Here is a 21,509-nt window from a genome sequence, read left to right as displayed (position 1 = left end):
ATCACACATCCAAAAGCTTGCTTAGAATCCTCCCTGGACATATTCTACCTACAGATCTAAAGAATGAACCAACTTTAAAAGATATATTGCTATAAGACAGGGGTGGGCAAACTTTTCACTCGAGGGCCACAATGGGTTCTTAAACTGGACCGGAGGGCCGGAACAAAACCATGGATGGAGTGTTTGTGTGAACTTATATAAATTCAAAGTAAACATCATTACATAAAAGGGTACGGTCTTTTTTTTCAATAGTTTTATTCATTTCAAAAGGGCCGGATCCGGCCCGCGGGCCATAGTTTGTCCACGGCTGCTATAAGACCTAGTTAAATGCCCAGAATACTAGTCAGAGAACTTAAACGAGACAGAGAAAAAAAAAAGGACAACCTAGAAAAAGTTAAGTTCAAAATTTAAATAGAAGCAAACAAATTTTAACAGGATGCCTGAAAATAATACTCATTTAATTTTTATAACAATCTAAACCATGTAGCTTGTTCACATATGAAATTAATTTGAAACCTACTCCAGGTACTAATGTGCATAGTAATACCTTAAAATAGGAAAGAGCATCAAACATTTCTTCAATCTGTTCTGAAGACTGAACAGATGATGATATTGGATGAGATGAATTCAAGGAATCTTTCTTCATGGTTTTAAATCGAGCATCTAAGAAATCTTCATACTAGTAAAAAATGAGACAGGTTAGGAAATCCTGAACAGCATCAAAGGCAGAGGCATGTATAGCAATTATTTATATAAATTAGACTACTGCTTAAGGACATTATTTAAAAAATAACCAGATTTACTCAACTTCAGAACGTAAGCTTTTGCAAGATATAGGAAGTGTGATATTCACACATATTCCTTAAATTTAAAAATAAAATTATAACCTCCTGGCCACATGGAAAACAGTGTTTCTTATGCAACAACAGTATAAGGATAAATTAAGATTCTTTTACTAAAGCAACAAAAAAATGCCAAACCCTGCTATTCAAGATGAACAGTATAAAAAGTTTAGTGTATATTTTAAAAATAAAATCTAAAATTAAAAAACAAAAAAATCTGAAATTAAAAAATAAAAGTTTAAAATAAAAAGTCATCCTTAAGCCGATTTATTATATACAGTCCAGCTTTTCTGTTAAGATAATATACATTTCCTTTAACTGGGGTTCATTTGAAATAAAATATAACTCTTAAACAGAAAGAATTCTTTGAAAGCTCAGGAGATGAGCTCCCTTAGAATATATATCAGAAGCTTTTAAACATTCTGGGCACCACCAAGTGGTGAAACTGTGAATCTCACTGCTTAATCAAGGAGCAGACACAGATTTAAAGTATCTTGTTTAGCCTTCTAACTAAAGATGAGCTCATTCTGTGCCATTTGAAATTTTTGAATAGGCCCTACACAAAAATTTCACATTGAAAGCTCCAAGAATATTCCTGTTTTAAAGAAGTCTTAGGTCACATAGCCAGGAAATATAATAGAAAGTCACAGAATTTTAGGATTGAAATGGATCTTTATACTTTCCCACCTATTGCTTGAATTATTTGGCAATAACTGTCATATCATAACCTAGTATGTCCAAATATTTCTAAGGATGGCAAACATCTCCAAAGAGTCTAATAAAGTGGCAGCATTACTATGCTCTCTATAACAAAATAGTGTTCCAAGTGTTTGAAAAGGAACAGAATACGGTTTGTATCTAAAAAGGGAAAATTATTTTTCTGTATCACTGTTATAAGTATGATCAGAGTGATAACAGACAGTATTGCTACAAAATATCTTAATTTTTTTTCTTTCTTTATGCACAGGATAAAATGTTTTGTTTTGCAAAAAAGGCCTTTCAATTATATCTAAATTCCTTCAAGCAGAAGAATCACAACTTTTGAAAATAAAATGTAGCAAATCAATTTAAAATATTTATCCTAATAACAAAATGTAAAATAATTTCACATACTTTCAGCTTTCAATGAAATATGTCAGTAAATAAAAGCATAACTTTCATTGTCAGATCTCAAGAGATACAGATTTAAGTAACAGAGGCCAATTTTATTGTTTCTTTCTAGAAATAGTTTCATTTCTGCAAATGCATAGAAAACACATGGCAAATATGATTTGAGTCTTTCCTCCCTTAGCACGCATAGTAGGCAAAAAACAGAAAAAACACTGTACTTACACTAGAGAGCTTCTGGAATATCTTTTCCAAAGAGAAATACTCCATGAAAGTAGCCAAACCTTCATTCAGCCATAGATCGTTCCACCACTGCATTGTTACCAGATTACCAAACCACTGTGGGGAAAACAAAGTATTAACCAACACAACAGTTACATTCTCAAGAATGCTCTAATAACTGAATTGTTACGTTTATCACCTATAACTAGATTATAATTACATAAAAATACAGTCATTATAGTTAAACTATGTTCAAATTAAAGACTTATAAAAGCTGTGTAAATTTACTTTAAAAGTAAAATAAAAATTTTAACATTTTACCTTAATTGAATGAGAAAACAAGCAAGACATATGCAATTAGCATATTTTTCAATTTAACACATGTTACATATTAGGTAAAATAACAGTTTTTAGACCCCTCATTAAAAATAAGATTTCCTAGATAATGAAATTCTTCTACTTTCTAATATCAAGTTAGTAAGATTCTTTTCTGTTGTAGCTACAACCACCCATGACAACTAAAAAGTAAATTTCTGTGTGACAATTTCCTATAGTTAGAGAGTCCATACTTCAAATTTCTCCTCAGTTACCCAAGTTGGGACAGTATTTACACAACTCAAAACAGAATTCAAACAACATTCCTCAAGCAAGTTGGTATGCATGTAAATAAATGAAATCAGAAAGATCTTAAATGCGTTCTTCTATGAGGAGGAAGTAAGAAGGAAACAATGAAAGAAGACTCTTTTTTTAATATATATATTTTATTGATTTTTTACAGAGAGGAAGGGAGAGAGATAGAGAGTTAGAAACATCGATGGGAGAGAAACATCGATTAGCTGCCTCCTACACATCTCCCACTGGGGACGTGCCCGCAACCCAGGTACATGCCCTTGACCGGAACCGAACCCGGGACCCTACAGTCCGCAGGCCGACGCTCTATCCACTGAGCCAAACTGGTTTCGGCAAGAAGACTCTTTTTAAAAATGTCTCAAAAAATGCCTGAAATAAAATGTGGTGATAGGCATGCAATAGTCAGTGTGGCCTAAGGCTTAACTCAAACCAGCAGTAAAACAATAAGGTTACTAGATACTGAAACAAAACACTTTTGAATGAGCAGAATATGTATTTCAAAGATATCCTAAAGCCTGTTTCAGACAAAGATGATTTGTAAGTCCTAAAGACAAACTAACAGAGAAATACTCCCCACGAAATGGTGGGAGGCCCCAGAAATAACAGATCCATAGGAAAGCCCCTAAAGACCCCTTGTCTACAGGCCTAACGCCATAATAGTGAGTGACTATACGTGTCATATGCCTGCTTGTACTGAAGTCTTCAGAAGTGCTACACAGTCGTGCTCAGGTTGAGTTTGAACAGGGAGTAAACAGCCCAGAGCATGTTCTACTCTTCTTCCATATCCTCCCACATGACACCCCTAAAGCATACCCAACACTGATGAGCACCTCATCAAGGATACAAGAGAGACAGCTGGGGAAGACAGAGGGAGGTTCATGTACCCGTATAATTTTCTTGCTTTTTCTCCATGGCATACAAAGAGTGCCCTTCCTCTTTCAAATTAATATAAAAAAAAAAAGTCCAGTTCTAGCAAGAGAGAAAAAATAAATCTAGTGATGACAACTATAGTTCAAGTGTTGTGAGAGTGCAACTTAGGAAAAAGATGTTTCCCCACAAAACTGTACTGAGCAGCTGGCATTTGTCAGTGGCAAACAGCTGTGTGTTGTGGGGGAAAGAGAGAGATCTTGATTAGATAGTGCTTCTTTAGGACCCAGTGCTGCCACTCATTAGCTGTGTGACTCTGAGCAAGTCATTTACTTACAGTAAGTCCCATTTCCACATCTGTAAGTGGGATTTTCACCTGCCCTACAGCAGTTATGAAAAGTGAGATCATACATGTGACCATGTTTTAAACCTATGACATGCATGTCAGAGGTGACACGCGAACTCATTTTTTTGGTTGATTTTTCTTTGTTAAATGGCATTTAAATATATAAAATAAATATCGAAAATGTAAGTCTTTATTTTACTATGGTTGCAAATATCAAAAAAATTTCTATATGTGACACGGCACCAGAGTTAAGTTAGGGTTTTTCAAAATGCTGACACGCCGAGCTCAAAAGGTTCACCATCACTGCTCTAGAATATGGAATAGACCACAGTTTTGAGATAAAATGCCATTGGTTGCTAATACCTGATGGGCCAGCTCATGAGCGATGACTTTAGTAACCAGTTTTCTGTCTGCTGCTGAAGAAGTATTATTGTCATACAGAAGTGTCTCTTCTCGGAAGGTGAGCAGACCCCAATTTTCCATTGCTCCTGCTTCAAAGTCAGGAATAGCCACCAAATCTGGACATAACAGGAAAAAAGTAATCAACTTTCCCTCATTTAAGGTACTTCCTGGTTAAATCAAAATAGTTCACCCACTGTTTTATCACTGTGGATCAGGAGGCAGAGTTCATTTTATACTCCTAACAAATGGAACGTTCCTTACTCTAGCCCTGTATACTCCTCACCCTAGGTCAGCGGATGAAAACCTGATAAAACCCCTGTAGAGTCACTGTTCCTCTGCTCCTTAGCAAAAGAAGAGATACCTAATTCCTTCACAACGGGCAGGGCAGCTCCATGCTGAAGAGCACTGAAATGCTCTTGCTTTCCAGAGCTTCCATTACTCAGTTTTTTAAAATATATTTTTATTGATTTCAGAGATGAAGGGAGAGGGAGAGAGAGAGAGAAATATCAATGATGAGAGAGAATCATTGATCCGCTGCCTCCTGCACACCCTCTATTGGGGACGGACCCCACAACCTGGGCATGTGTCCTGCCAGGGAATTGAATTGTGACCTCCTGGTTCATAGATCGAAGCTCAACCACTGAGCCACACGGCCCAAGCCCATTACTCAGTTTTTATTATCTGAATCAGGAACTTTTTAGGAAGTTAGAATCAGTTAAACTCCAGACTAAGCCCTAAGTGCATTCCCACTTACACAGCACCTTTGTAATAGCCCCATAAACTTGAAGCTCCACATTCAGATATACTCATGAAATCTAAATGATCTTAAATACAAACAATTTTTAAATCATTAACTGTGTTTCTTGGTTTTCTTTTATAATAACTTTGGCAAGAGCTCTTTCTACAAAACATTTTCAAAATGATTCTAGGTTATAATGGTAATGAAAATCAGAGGCACTGTTTGATTCTTACCCAATTTCTTAAGTGAGTATTGAATTTCAAAGTAGTTTTGAAAAAACTCAAGAAGCTTCACAGTTGTTTCCAAGGCATGGTGAACTTGGCCAATCTTTTCTGGTATAGAATATATAGAAACCTAGAAGGAAACATTATGTATGATGTAAGGCCAGGTATAAATAATTATTCAGGTGAACGCTGTCAAGATTGGCATATGTGAAACTGTAGAGAGTTACAAGATTTTTCAGGACAAAAATCCTTGCTTACAGTTCTTTTAGCACCCACAGAGTTTAGCAAATTACTTCCAGGCATACAAAGATGTTAAAAAAAATAACCTTAACAGTTCTTTTTTAAAAAAGTTAACATAACATCCAAAATAAACTATTTTGGGTCAGATTACAGCAATTTATAAGCATTTGCCCATTTAATTTTACAATACTCTGTTCTTCCTCCCCATTACCTACAGTTACCCTCCCTTGCTTATGAGCTATCAAGGTTGTGAATTATTTAAAGGACAAAACCAAATTTTAATTCTTTTGATACCTATCACAGTGCCTGGCATTAAGCAGGCAGGCACTCAATACAGAGGAATCGCATCTTAAGAGTGAGTTAGTTCTGAAATAAACACGTAAGGCAGAAATTGCACATTTGTTGAGCTTACCCTAGAAAAAAAAACTATAAACCAACATTCTCTTTCAGTAAGGCACAGCCAGTTTTCCTTCCAGCCTTGGGAGGGCTTGCTCTTTTCCAGTTGTATAAAAAATAGACCACATTGTATAAAAAAAATAATCACGCCCAGAAGAGTGAAACACTCCATGAGTGGCACATAGTAACTAAAGCCAACTTAAGGGGATGATAAATTCATGCCCCCATTCCCCATTCACTCCAGGGCACATGCTCGCTCAGGGGGATGGCAGATGCAATCAACCACATTACTTAAATTGTTATTCTTTCTCTCTTTTTCTAAGTGCATAAGTTAAACACATACAATGTGACTAACTGTAAACATATTATTCAATAAATATCAAAAGACAAAATGTAAACCATTATGTTAAAAGCAATGGGTTTTTTAAAAGCAATATTTACTGTTTTTTAATTGATTGGAAAAAAACAAAAACCTCTATACTCCCCTGGAAAAGGGAATGTGGACAAGACATGGCAGAAAATAAAAACCTCAAAATAAAGATTTCATCAGGTGGGAAATGGAGACATTAAGTAATTCAACATTTGGTGAACTCTCATTTTAAATTAATTTTAGTCTCCCATTAAAGGACCAAAAACCTGTTAACTATTTCTAAGAGGTCAAATAGATTTAAGCCATAAGTCCCTTTATGTGGGGCTTCAGTCTATAGAGCCATATGCATTAATCACAGAAACATGGAGGACACATGGCATCAAATGTACAGGCTCTGTAGTTAGAGTGCCAGGTTCAAGTCTCTGCTAGTTGTATGACTCAGTATCTTTATCTATGAAACTAGAGGCCCAGTGCACGAGATTTGTGTGTGTGTGGTGGTGGGGGGGGAGGGTCCCCTCAGTCCAGCCTGCACCCTCTCCAATCTGGGACCCCTTGGGGCAGTGGTCGGCAAACTCATTAGTCAACAGAGCCAAATATCAACAGTACAACAATTGAAATTTCTTTTGAGAGCCAAATTTTTTAAACTTAAACTATATAGGTAGGTACACTGTTATTAACTTAATTAGGGTACTCCCAAGGCTTAGGAAGAGCCACATTCAAGGGGCCAAAGAGCCGCATGTGGCTCGCGAGCCGCAGTTTGCCGACCACTGCCTTGGGGGATGTCCGACTGCCAGATTAGGCCCAATTGCAGGAATCGGGCCTAAACCAGCAGTCAGACATCCCTTTCACAATCTGGGACTGCTGGCTCCTAATTGCTCACCTGCCTACCTGCCTGATTGCCCCTAACTGCCTCCCACCCTGGCCTGGTCGCCCCCAACTGCTCTCCTGCCAGCCTGGTCACCCCCAACTGCCCCCCTGCTGGCCTGGTCATCCCACACAGCCTGCTGCTATTCAGTTGTTTGGTTGTTTCTCACTAACCCCCTCCTGGCCTTGTCGCCCCACTCAGTCTGCTGTTCAGTTGTTACTGTGATGGTGTCCTGAACAATTTGCATATTCCTCTATTATTAGTATAGATGGCAATACAAGTAGCTCCTACACTCACAGGGCAGCTGTGAGGATTAAATGAGCTAATACATTTATAGAACTTAGAATAGTACCTGACACAATATAAGGGTTCAATAAATGGTGGTTATTATCACTACTAATAGAGTTCCATCAGAAATGGGAAAAATATGTATGACTAGAAATTTGTGGCAAATTACTGGAAGAATGAAGTGTCTAGAACTAGAGTTAGCCAATTAAAAATGTGTTGCTTTCTAAAGTAACTATGGAAGAAATGTAACCTCCCACAGCATGTGGCCAAGAGTACTTCACCAGGCCAGCACTCTACCATCCGCAGCCCTTGGTACAGGACTGTGGCCACAGCTTATTGAATTCAGTCACTACCTGCCAAGGGAACTCAAGCTCATGCTGCTGACAAGTGCCCTTTCTGCATCCTTTCCCCTCTGAAGAAATAAGTGTTATTGCTAAAAAAATTAAAAAGCTTGACATATTCTTTTAAAGTGTGTTATTATAAACGATTGTATCAAGATCACTTGGAATTTGAGATGTCTTTATTCTCTCTGCCTGTTCTTTCCAAACATACATATTTTATGTTACAATTGATGCAATCATCTAGAAGATGCTATCCCAATATCACCCAGATTCCTCCTAAACATCGAAGCAAGCGACTATGGCGGAGCCGCAGCCCTGCCCTAAGGAGACGCGCGTCTCAGTGTCCCGGTGACGGCGGCAAGCACCTCTGAGGGAAAGCAGCCCCCAAGATCGCCTGCTGCCAGACCGTCCAGTTTCTCCCCGCTTGAGTCCCGGGTCCCCAGAGACTTCCCGGAACCGGAGTTCAGAGCCGTCGGGGGCTTGTGACTCCCTCCGGATTCAAAAGGACAGCCGCGTCCTCAGGTGCCGGCCCCTTTCCGCGCGCGAGCCCCGCGAGAGCCCCGTACCTCTGCGCTTCTCTCCTGCAGCTTCTGCGGGTCTCAGTGTGCCTTTCCTTCCTTCTAGTTGTAGAGTTTACAGTCAGCCAGGCTTCCTGTGGTTCTGGATGAAGTCCGTGTTGTTTCTCTGAGGTATTAATCAATTGTTGTGAGCGGCATTAACTTCCTGGTGTTTATCTCTGCCGCCATCTTAGTTTCTCCCGACATATTCTTTTAAAGTGTGTTATTATAAACGATTGTATCAAGATCACTTGGAATTTGAGATGTCTTTATTCTCTCTGCCTGTTCTTTCCAAACATACATATTTTATGTTACAATTGATGCAATCATCTAGAAGATGCTATCCCAATATCACCCAGATTCCTCCTAAACATCCTCTTGCCAGGCACACCATTTGGCCACTTCCATCACTGTATGTGAAAAGCATCTTTCCTCCGAGGAAAAGTAAAGGGGAAGAGGGATTTTATATAAAACTGAACTCTGACCAAAAGATCCACTTAGTCCCATTTCTGGTATACAATAATTAGGAAAAAAGGTACTTTGGTATATTTTTACTTCTTTTCTTTTTCCTTAAAAGAATATGTGCTATGAGTGCTCAATAGAGATAAATTGTCTGGTCCTTATAACTAAGATCAAGCTTGTTCTAGGAGCAACAGAAGCAGTGAGAAGTTAAACAAAAGGGCAATTTAGTTTAACAAAGAAAGTGTTGACCAGCATTCTGGTCTTGGACTCTAAATACTGCTAAATGGAACTCAACTGGCACTCAAGCCTTAAGACTTAACAAAGACTTAAAACCTTTCTTGCAAGATTTCTTTTGTGAAGACCTTTAGGAGATTTCTAAAAAAGACTCCACTAAAGACTCAGAGCAAAGGGTTCTTAGACTGAGGAGTAACACATTTGTTAGGTTTAACTTACTCTGTCCCTTAATTTAATAAAAGCAAAAAATAGATAAAATAAAAACAAAACCAGAAGTAAACCTCATTCCCCACCCAGAAGGATAATAATATAGCCACCTCCTAAAAAAATACCAGCTTTCCTAAACAGATAGCTGAACACATAAAAAATATATATATATTCCTAGAAAAAAAAACAACAACAAAAAAAAACCAGTATCAAGTCTATCCAGAATAACTAATTAGATGGGACTTCAGGAGAAAGATATAATCAATTTTGATGAATTACAGATATACGAGGCCCTTAAACAATTTTACTCATTACTCCAATCATAACCTTGAGTATTCCTTCAAACTACATTTTTATGCTATCTTTTAAGTCTGAACAATGTTCTAGACTTAGCACTGGCTGTCCAATAAAATTTTCTGCATTTATAGAAATATTCAGTATTGAAGATATACCAATATTGTGGCCACTAGCCCCAACACTAAAAATGTGGCTACTAACTGAGGAAGTAACTTTTAAATTTAATTCATTTTCAGTTGCAATGATATAATTAACAAACAATACTGTGTAACCTTAAGGTGTACAAAGTGTTGATGTGATACACTTACATATTGTAAATGATTACCACAGTAGAATTAGTTTACCACCTCCATTACCTCAACTCATTTCAATTTCTTTTTTTATGTTGAGAACATTTAATACCTGCTCTTTTAGAAACTTTAATGTATATAATACAGTATTATAACTATAATAACCATGCTGCATATTAAATACTCAGAACTTATTCATCTTGTAATTGCAAGTATGAACCCTTTGACCAACATTTCCCTATTTCCCCCATCCTTTAGCCCCTGGCAACCAGCATTCTACTATCTGTTTCTGAATCTGGTTTTATTAGATTCCCCATATAAGTGACATACAGTATTGGTCTTTCTCTGATTTATGTCATTTAGCTTTCAAGGTCCATCCATGTTGTTATAAATGGAAGGATTTCCTCCTTTCTCATGGCTGAGTAATGTTTCATAGTACATATATACCACATCTTCTTTATCCATTCTATGTTTTTCCCGGTATCTATTTCCCTTAATTCTGCTCCAATTCTTCTTTCCTCCCTTCAACTCTGGAAGAAGGACAGTCTTTACTAACTGTCCTCTCCAATGCATCCAAACTCATACTTTTTCCCCCTCCAATAGTACGCTAGAACTTTTCTGCTGGAAATCTGGACTTCCACAAAGGCTCTCTTGTCCAAGAGCAACTGTCTAAGACAGCAACGTTCAATTGGTGTTCTACAGGAATTTTTAAAACGTGCAACATCTGACTATTTAGTCAGGGGCACTGACCTCTTTTCCCGTAGACTGACAAATAAAAAAAAATGACAACAGACAAAACAACAATAGCTATCCAGTGTAAATAAAAAAATAATTATACCTATTTTTTGTTGTGCCACAGAATTTTAGTAATTATTTTATATGTGCCATGAGGTGAAAAAGGTTTAAAATCACTGGTCTAAGACAGTTTTTGAAATGCTCCCAAACTATAGCCAGGAAGCTGAAACCATTTCACATGCCACTACAGGGTTCGTAAGCAGGACCAAGGTCTGTATGCTTAATAGCTGATGCATAGGTGGGCAAGACTTCTCCAGCTCCCATGGCATATGGTGCTGGATCCCACAGCTTCCACAAAGGCACTTTTCCCATGGTTGGATGTCAAATTGTTGTTAGGGCAAGGGGGTGGGCATAAATGAAGGACATCTTATTCAGCCACTACACTGTTGTCTAATTTTAATTTAAATCTACATAGTCACATTAAGCTAGTAACCACCATAGTGCATAACACAGTTCTAGAAGCTTTATTATACATGCAGTTGTGAGTATGTGAAACATATAGTTTAGTCTTGTATAATTATTTATTAATTATTGTAATGTTTACCATATGAACAACTATAAACCTACTTTTGCCCACCCTGTATATTGTCTTACTGGGATTTACTTGTAAAAGTAAAATTAAAAGAAATTTGAAAATTATTGACTTTCAGGTATTCAACTGATAACAGTAAACAACTATGCAAAAAGTAATAATTCTGAACTGTAAGATGTCAGAGTTGTGATCCAAAACCTTGTCATCTTCCATAAAGCAGTTACCAGAAATAATTAAAGAATTCCTCTCAACCTCTTTCAAGACCAATACCATAACAACATACCAGGGTTCCATTTACGTCCTGGCTCAGATTCTTCATCTCCCCCACAATGAAAGCAACCAGGTAAGTGCTCATCTTCACGCTTTCAAAAAATTCATCCTGAACAAGTCCATCTTTCATAGTGACTGATGACTTCTACAAGCAAAGGGGAAAAGACGACAGTTCTATAACTATGGGAATAAATGACAGTAACATATAAACTGAAAAACTGAAAAATTCAAATAGGAAATAAATAGCAAAGATGTTGGCATATTTTAATCTGTCAGGACTGGTTTCTAAACTAATGGCCCTTAGTCTCTGTCTGTTCTACCATCCTTCATCATGAGGATATATTAATCACAGAGAAAATCCTTAAGCAGTTTTTAGTCTAAAAAGATGGCTTTAAATAAATGTAAGTTAAAAGATAATAAGTAACATTGGCTCTGTTTCTCCCCTTTAAAACAACATCAAAACCAAAATCCTTCCTTATGATCTAGCATGCTCCTCTCTACTGCTACAAATAAACTCATTGAAGGAGCTAAAGCTGGGATATCACTACAAACTGTTGCCATTGTAACAGCCTGGTTATTATTTAACAGGAAAGGCATGAAAGGGAAGACTAGATTTGGGCATACCATTTATACAGCTTTGCCAAAAAGCTTCATTGAACACTCTGTCTGTTCCCTCCTGACTGTGGGGGAAGGGTCTAGACCAGCGGTTCTCAACCTGTGGGTCGCGACCCTTTTGGGGGTCGAATGACCCTTTCACAGGGGTTGCCTAAGACCATCGGAAAACACATATATAATTACATATTGTTTTTGTGATTAATCACTATGCTTTAATTATGTTCAATTTGTAACAATGAAAATACATCCTGCATGTTAGATATTTACAATATGATTCATAACAGTAGCAAAATTACAGTTATGAAATAGCAACGAAAATAATTTTATGGTTGGGGGTCACCACAACTGTATTAAAGGGTCGCAGCATAGGAAGGTTGAGAACCACTGGTCTAGACAAAGGCAATTTAGACACATGCCCAGTAAGGTCTGAGAGAGATGGAAAAATGCCTGCCCATCAATCACACCTGGAAACAGATATTTGGCCAGGATGGGTGTGACCACTGCAATCGAGCAAAATCTAAATAATAAACTTCCAAACAAAGGAAGTTCGCTCTCTAGGCTCCAGGGCACTAGGCCTTCCTGGTACTCCTGCTGCAGGGGGCTGTGCTCTCCTGTGCTTGCAGGGTGCATGGCCATGTTGGGCTTCACACATGGACTTTAATCTGGCCGGAATGCTGAACCTCACCTGGCTGCGACATGGAACAGAAACTCTGGACACTAGCCCTGTTTCTGGCTTTGCTGAACTCTCAGTTGCCCCCTTTTCAGGACTGGCTTGGGGGAAAGTAGACATTGGAACTGGAGAAATGTCATTCCACGCCAATAAAATCTTCCACATTCCATCCTCCCATGGAGGCTTCTGAAAATGCTTCTTTTAGTAGCATCCCAAGAGCCTCATTCCCACCTGTGTCTGGAAGTCTTGCCCTAATCCTCTGGCATCAAAATGGCTTCAGAAAGTACCAAGATGACCCCAAGAAGGTTTAGTGGGATTAAAATCATTAGAGAAGTCTGTAGTAGCCACAAGATGAGGGAATGAAGGCAATCTTATAGGATTTTCTGATCATGAATTGCAATATGTTGTGGAATACTAGGCAAGCAGGCATTCCACCTCTTTCAGAGAAAGATGAAGGTGAAGAGTATGTCTGGGAGTGGAGCTCTTGAAGGACAGATCATGTCCTCTCTGGCCTAAAAGGCTCAGTCCATACATAGTCTGTTAAATGTGACTATTCCTCTCCACTAGCCACATAGGCTCTGGGAGGCTCCTATCAGGCTGCACACAGCCCCTCAGGTGTCAACAAAAGGACCCCCTCCATTCTGTTTGGCATAAAAACAATTCTGCTTGGTTTTATCCTCATTGCCTCCCGTGTAGAGCTTACATACAAGAAAGTTGTTTGCATTCTTGTTAAACCTCCAGTTTACAATACTGACTTAAATAACTAATAAAAAAATCCAGGTCAATCATGATTCAACACTATCAAATATCATTGTTTAGAATAGCAAATATACCACATCTCAGAAAATACCACTCTGATCTTCAGTTCACAGTATTAATCATTTTGTACATTGTTAGTACATAGCACACACTTCACGTTTCCTGCCCATACATTCCATACCCAGACGGTCTTTCTCTTTCCTCAAGTGCTCAGCGGGCTGACTTCTCAGTTGATTCCAACATATATTTTAACTTTTATGAATGTATTTTAAGAAAGAATAAGAATGTATGAGGTTTCAATCATTCTCAACAATATGATAAAGAGGAATTCAAGTCTTCTGAAAAAAGAAAGAGATCCGCTCAAAAGTTTATAATCAAGAACCAGAACAGTACCTTAGGCATATTTGATAAAGCAGTGTAGTTCTCCTCTCTTATGATCTTGACGGTATAAGTGGCTTTAAATGCTGGCTCATCAAAACAAGGAAAAGCAGATCTTGCTGCCAGAGGTTCAAATTGAGTTGCTGCAAAGTACCTAAAACAAATGCAAATTCATCCAATAGTTATTTAGTAACTACTTATTTGAGGTACCTTGCCAAGAACTAGGGATACTAAGATAAACACTGTACAGTCCTACTCATTAAAGGATCCACAATCAACTGGGAGGGCAGAGGCTATATGATGAATAAAAACTTGTCAGGCTGCAAATCATGTCAGAATAGCGAAAACAAAGCACCGGAGTAGTTACTATTACTCATCTGTAAACAAAGGTTAGGGAACAGATTCTGACCAGCAGCTGAGACACTGTAAGGAAACTGGTGACAAAATCTGAAGAGGGCATTTAAAAAGTGAGGAATATTTGAAAAGGTAGAGAGGGAAGAAAGTACAATCTGGAATGGGAAGCACAACGAAAGAGCAGTATATGTTCAGGGACTAAGGATGGCTGTCCTGTACGGCCAGTGTTGCTCAGTGGTTGAGCATTGACCTATGAACCTGGAGGTCACTGTTTGATTCCTGGTCAGGGCATATGCCCGGGTTGTGGGTGCGATCTCCAGTGTGGGGAATGCAGGTGGCAGCCGGTCAATGATTCTCTCTCACCATTGCTGTTTTTTTATTCTCTCTCTCTCCCTTACTCTCTGAAATAAATAAAAATATTAAATTTTTAAAAAAGGATGGCTGTCCAATGGGCTAGTGATGGCCACTGAGATCATGAGAAGGCTTCTGATGAAAAATCAGTATGAAGGGTGATCATTAATTACTATTACTCTTCTGTAAAGTCTCTGGCTTCACAATGCTAAACCTTAAACTTGCACTTTCAGGAAGACTGAAAAAAAACCAGTTGTCCTATAGTATGTTTGTTTCCTTTACTCTCTTCAGAAATGAATTAACATTTTCCTCTCCCTCCTAGAACACAGTAACAGCACTTGAGAATTTGACTCATCTAAAGACTGGGAGTAAAGTATATAAAGAAAAAGAGAAATGCAAGTTTTCAATTAAGCAGAGGAATAAAACATCTGCATTTGGGAAATCATGGAAACATGGCTGCAGAATAATCAGGCCAAGTGTGGCCCTGGTGTGCATATTTCAAGTACCAGTTATTATGGTACGTGTACAACTGCCACTTTAGACATGATAGCCTCACTTGCTTAGGGCTAAATTACCACTTTTAAAAGGTAGGTAGAAAAGAGAGTGGGATTTGTAATTAGAAGATATAAACTCTTCAATTTACCACCCATCTGACATCAGGTAAATGAATGACTTATGTCTCAATTTCCTTATTTATCAAATTTAGGACTGAGATAGGATCTCCAGACAAACACCTTGGGTTTTTGTTAGAATCAAATAAAACTATTCATAATAAAAACTATTGATATGCTATAAAGTCCTACATAGATGTTTATTATAAATGCTAGATAACTCTTCTTTCACAGTTAAAATTATTGTACTTTCTTTCTGGTAAGGATTTGCCCAGATAATTATTTCTATTGGGTAAACTGTAAAGAAGATAACCATCAACTTAAATGAAACAATTTAAATATATTACATTTCTAACACTACATTTCTTCACCCCACTCCTAAATTCTTACCCAGTTAATAAAAGATTTTGGAGGAAGGCCACTAGGGGGATAAAGTTTGATGATAGCCATAATATTTGTTTGATGATAGCTATACTATTCATATACAAGAGTTTACTTGGACCATCACTTTGGATAAAACTTGGATCATAATATGCTAAGACAAATAAAATCTTAAATTATTGTTAAAAGAGATGTAATAATAACTATTTCATATAAAAGTCCCTTTGAGAAGGTTGCTGCTTGATAATACTTATAATCTATCTTACTTATGTTCAGTACCTTGAAGCTTATTTTTGTATTAGTGACTGCATTTGCTTTCAGAAATACTAGTTGCAGTTTGAGTACTACCTTTAGTAGTCCTGAAGACAATTATGAATTAGCTGGGGGTCAGGTAAGAGAATTCAAAGCACTGGGGATAACAATGGATAAAGGAAAAGAGTGCGAACTTGGGAGGCAGTACAACACAGTGGTTAAAAATGTGGCCTCAGCCCAGCCAGCGTTGCTCAGTGGTGGAGCATTGACCCATGAACCAGGAGGTCACATTTCGATTCCTGGTCAGGGTACATGCCTGGGTTGCAGGCGCAGTCCCCAGTAGGGAGCCTGCAGGAGGCAGCTAATTGATGTTTCTATCTCTCTTTTCCTCGCCCTTCCTCTCTCTGAGGTCAATTAAAATAATAATGATAATAATAATAATAATAAATAATGTGGCCTCTGAGTTAAAATGGCCTTGGGTTTGAGTTTCTCCTCTGCTAATTGCTAGCCATAAATTTTAAATGAGTTACTCTATGTGCTTCTGCCTCCTCATCCATAAAATAAATAAAATATTGCTATCCTGCTGTTAGTGGGTTTAATAGGATAAACAACTAAACATATAAAATGCTTGGAACAGCTTCTAGCACTTCAGTTTTCAGTAAATATGAACTACTGTTATCGTTGGAATTCAGGAATGAAGTTCACTATGACTGTGAAAAAACAAGGGCCAGATCTTGAACTAAATCATATTAGAAATGAGGAACTGCTACAGGATCCTAACATGGTCAGACCTGTATTTCTAGAAATATGAGTCTGACAACACTGAAGAAGATGGGAGGAAAATGAGGGAGGAAAGTGTGGTAACATTAGAAGCCAGGAGATCAGTCAAGAGGATGTTTCAAGAGTTCAAGAAAAAGATACTGACAGATTGAAAGACGACGACATAAAACACATCCCCAACCTAAATTTGTTTACTAGTTCCTTTAGCATCAGCTTGTTATCTAGAACTTAAGTCTAACATCAACAACTTCTAGATTTACTGGCCACCTTCACCTCTCATATGACACTGCTAAGCTTCCTTTACCACAGCAGTGTCACACATGTTTGACATTTACATGTACTCTGATTTTCCAGTCAAGAAAAAATATACCCCTTAATTACTTTACCTACTTGTTTAAATATTTATTCTTCTTAAACCTAGGAGAGGATAAAAAGTACAAAAAAACTTCTCTAATAGAACTGCGCAAAATTAAAAGTGGGAAAAAGACCCAAAAATTGCTTTGAATTATAGTTTTCAGATATATTCAAAGGTATAAATAACCTGCTAAAATTTTATTTTGCATTAAGATATGCATTCTTGTGGGCCACTCCTTTTATCTAACCAAGTAGGTTAATGAATTTATATATTTTTTGTAACAGCAGAGTTTCACAGACTACTGGTAATTTAAGATTTAAAAATACTATTTCTTAATTTTAAGGAACTGTGTTCCATTTTTCTAGCATTTTCCACACCTCAATCCAGCCCATAGCAAGAGTCAACAAGTGACCATACCACAAATCATTTATTCTGCCACATAACATTTTCCCTCTCATTATACAGTAGCAGGCACTATGGGACTCCTACTCCAAGGGCAATAATCTGCTTGGAAGAGATGATAAAGGATTTGCCTCACAGGTTTGTTTGCACACTAAGAGCACTTTTTTTAAAAATATATTTTATTGATTTTTTACAGAGAGGAAGGGAGAGAGGGAGAGAGAGTTAGAAACATCGATGAGAGAGAAACATCGATCAGCTGCCTCCTACACAACTCCCTACTGGGGATGTGCCCGCAACCCAGGTACATGCCCTTGACCGGAATCGAACCTGGGACCTTTCAGTCCGCAGTCTGACGCTCTATCCACTGAGCCAAACCAGTTTCGGCACTAAGAGCACTTTTTAAATGTATATCCTACAATTCCTAGAATGACAGAGATTACGGAAGGAGAAGTAAAGCAAAGAAGCCCAAGCTACCATTGCAATTATAAATTTGCTTTTAATGTCTGATCCCATGAAGAGCCAGCATGCCATTTATTTTAAAGGTATTACATAAAAAGAGAAGAATTAGTTATATGAATAGAGCTACAGATCCTGCTTTTGCCTCTTTCCCCATTTAAGAAAGATCAAAAAACTTTCTCAAATAGATTTTAAATATTCTTTCTATTTTTTCTCAATACACCGGCATGCATTAGCCAAATGGCATCAGTAATTCACATGCTGGTTTACAAAAAATATGAGACAATGCTCCAGCTGCGTGAAGCAGACCTAACAAAGAGTTTGGGCACACAAGAAAACTGACATTACTGCTACTTTAAGAATAACCTGTATGCAGTGTACATTGCATCTTTCTGGAAATTCAAACTACATGCTATGAATACTCAATTAAAGTGCAAAATACATGGTCTAAATAGGGAGCTGAATACTTTTATGTTTTGAGTCACTTTAAAAAAAACATATATATATATTTGTATTAATTTCAGAGAGGAAGGGAGAGTGAGAGATAGAAACATCAGTGATGAGAATCATTGATCAGCTGCCTCCTACATGCCCCTACTGACCGGGAATCAAACCGTTACCTCCTGATTCATAGGGCAATGCTCAACTACTGAGCCACACCTGGCCAAGCTTGAGTCATTTTTTTAAAAAACCAAATTAAGTCTCTCCTAGATTAAAAAAAAAATTTTCTGTCAAATTCAAAATAGCCAGTGGCACTAAAAAAAAACACACAAAAAAACAAACAAACAAAACAGCAAAGATTAAAGACACTAAAAATCACATATGTAACCACACACATCTTAACACCTTCTTTCTCATCTCACTAAGCACCTCCTAAAAGTTCCGCACATAAGGAAAAGAGGTCTTAAAGAATAATCCATACTCTTCTTTACTCTGCTTCCCACAGAGATCCTGTAAGGCGACAGAAAACTAGGTTCATCTTATAAGATATAAAAACTCAAAATAACATATGTTTAGTGTTAAAGACTGTAATCGGTATAATTTTATCTATTTCCTTCCATTAGCATGTCCGCACCCCCACCATGATATATGATATATGTTCAAGGTTTTGACTAAGAAAGAAAAAGCATTTTTCCAGATCACCATACTACTCTTTCACACATAACATCCTAAATGTTAAAGAATTGTAGTTACTGTCTCTGGGGTGGGCAAAGGAATCCATATTGCAGAAGTCTCACAGAGCAAAGAAACAGAATTACTTAAGAGGGCTACGTACTTTTTCTCATTATGTTCATCTGTGTAGGAGATTCCATAAAACCCATAGTAAGAACTAGATATATTTGCCGAGTACTCTATCTTCAAGGTATAATTATGCCCCTTAAGAAGGGCTTCCGGGGCAACAATGGCGATTTGTTCATGGAATGGATATTCCAGAACTTCGACTTGTTTTTCTTGGCTTGAAACTGCTGACATAAAGGTCACTCTTGAAATGTTATGGCCTGTGCTGTGAAGAATGATATTCCATGTGGCCTGAAGAGCCTGAAGCGAAAGCGTCACAGAACCCTTGAATGTCATTGTGGTTAGGTTTGGGTGCAGGCTGAGTTCATAGTGCAGAGGCATAATGGCAGTGGGAAGCCTGACCTGCGCCCATGGAAACAACTTCCCATTGGTTGCAATCGGCTGGATGAGTCCCATGGACTGGTTTTTCTTATGGCAGCCTTCTTTGGTAAAGGTACATCTGGGCAGGAGATAAATCACCATTATTACAGAAATGGCAAGCAAAATGACAAAAGCACAGACCAGCATGGTCCTTGCAGAGGGCACTGAACAAGTCCCATCTGAGCTCTGCCTGTAGCCAGATGCACTGTTCCGAAGGCCTGAGCTTCTGTTCATGAAGGACATGCCCAGCAGCTTGGCAGACGACTCATAATCCTCTTCCTCCTCGTCCATCTCATGCTCACCCAGACCCCGCACCAGCAGTCGTGAACCCCGGGGCTCATATTCCACCTCGTCAGGCTCTAAAGGATGTAAACAAGGCTCTTTGGCTAAATCCACCACATCTGGTTCTTCCTCAAACATGCTGTTTTCAATCATATTCCTGGGGAGTGGAAGCCGATCTAAAAAACCAAAACATAAGGACAAGGCACAGAGTTAGGAAGAAAAGCTCATAATAAATTGTCTATTAGCAAGACTGCATTTAATCAAAGAATTTTTTTTTATCACTAAGATTTATTTCCATCTCAGAGCTACTGAACTAAATAAGATGCTAAATTTTCTTGTACCCATTAAAAACGCAGGCATAAAGTATACTACAGTCATGAAACAAGAAAACTAAATACAAAGGTTAGTATTAAAAAAAGGTAACTGAGATTAAATACTAATTTCCTTCATACACTCCTGCCCAACAACCTGGGCCCTTGTCCTGAACTTCAGAGGGCCCTGCTTTGGCCTGGCTCTGGCTGTGCTTGCCCCCCAGGGTGAGGAGTCAATAACATCAAAGAGATGTGCCCTGCCCACCCACAGTCCATGTCCCCCTTCTGGGGTATTGGCACCAGAACCCAGAATCCCTGCTTCTAGGGCCTCTGTGGGTCTCTTCTCTGACTCCCCACGGAGGATCACTGATGTGCCGTTTACAGACTTAAATAATGGCTAAGCAAGAGGCTGGGTTACTTTTTCCTCCTGGAAGAAGAGTGTTCCTGTTCCACAGCAAACTGAAAGCGGTAAATTATATAGAAAATTTCCATGATCAAGATAAACTAAAAATAAAACAAAAGATTGGTAATAATCAGATAAAACTGTAATCCAACCTATTTGCTCATGCTTCCAGAACATTCAGAAGTACAACATATACCCCTCTGTAACAACCATTTTATATACGCCATGAGTATAAGTGGACCTTGGGGTTGGGTAGTGGTAAAAGCTTTTATAAACTACAAAGAACCACAGTCTCCAACTTGCTAAGAGTCACTGAGAAAAAAAATAGACTTAAAAAGTAGACGGGTAAATAATCACACATAGATCAATAATTCCTAGGATCAGATCATTCAATGTTCTATTTTTTGTTGTTGTAATCCTTACCTGAGGATATTCTTCCATTGACTTTTAGGGAGAGAAGAAGAGAGAGGGAAAGGCAGAGAGAAATACTGATGTGAGAGAAACACATCGATCGGTTGCCTCCGGCTTGAGCCTCGACCAAGTCCCAGGCCAGGGAGGAGCCTGCAACCAAGGTACATGCCCTTGACCAGAATTGAACCCGGGACCCTTTGGGCAGGCCGATGCTCTATCCACTGAGCCAAACTGGCTAGGGCCATTCAATGTTCTTTAATTAAGAATCACACAATTTTAGTTTTAAAGGGATCTCAAAAGTTTGATCATTGCAACCCCCATTAAACTTTCCTACAAGGTACTTTATACATATCATTTCCCTTACAATTCTATGAAATGGAAAGTATTATACCTATTTCAGACAAGAAGGGAAAAAAATAGAAAGAGGGGTTGGGTTAATTTATCTTCCTACAGTCACAGTTATTTAGTCACAAAACTGAAACTGGAGCTTAGTTCTAAAAATCTGATACCAAATTTTAGATTCTTTCCATTATAATGTTGCATTCCCCTACTCAAC

The 21,509-nt window shown here is 38.1% G+C and overlaps 1 protein-coding gene across 1 annotated transcript in view; it reads right to left on the bottom strand.

Moving 5' to 3' along the window:
• LNPEP (leucyl/cystinyl aminopeptidase) overlaps window positions 1-21,509 on the bottom strand; it is an 85,507-nt gene that overhangs the window by 29,699 nt on the left and 34,299 nt on the right. The window contains exons 2-8 of the mRNA XM_006755121.2: window positions 19,164-20,004; window positions 13,961-14,099; window positions 11,537-11,668; window positions 5,389-5,509; window positions 4,378-4,532; window positions 2,175-2,288; window positions 548-679 (exon numbers count right to left, since the gene is read on the bottom strand). Of these exons, the coding sequence (XP_006755184.1) occupies window positions 548-679; window positions 2,175-2,288; window positions 4,378-4,532; window positions 5,389-5,509; window positions 11,537-11,668; window positions 13,961-14,099; window positions 19,164-19,981 (1,611 nt within the window). The 5' untranslated portion in view covers window positions 19,982-20,004. The remainder of the gene's footprint in view (window positions 1-547; window positions 680-2,174; window positions 2,289-4,377; window positions 4,533-5,388; window positions 5,510-11,536; window positions 11,669-13,960; window positions 14,100-19,163; window positions 20,005-21,509) is intronic.

Source organism: Myotis davidii, unplaced genomic scaffold (genome assembly GCF_000327345.1).
Source record: "Myotis davidii unplaced genomic scaffold, ASM32734v1 scaffold473, whole genome shotgun sequence".
NCBI classification, from domain to species: domain Eukaryota; kingdom Metazoa; phylum Chordata; class Mammalia; order Chiroptera; family Vespertilionidae; genus Myotis; species Myotis davidii.
This window is presented reverse-complemented; position numbering and strand designations above follow the sequence as displayed.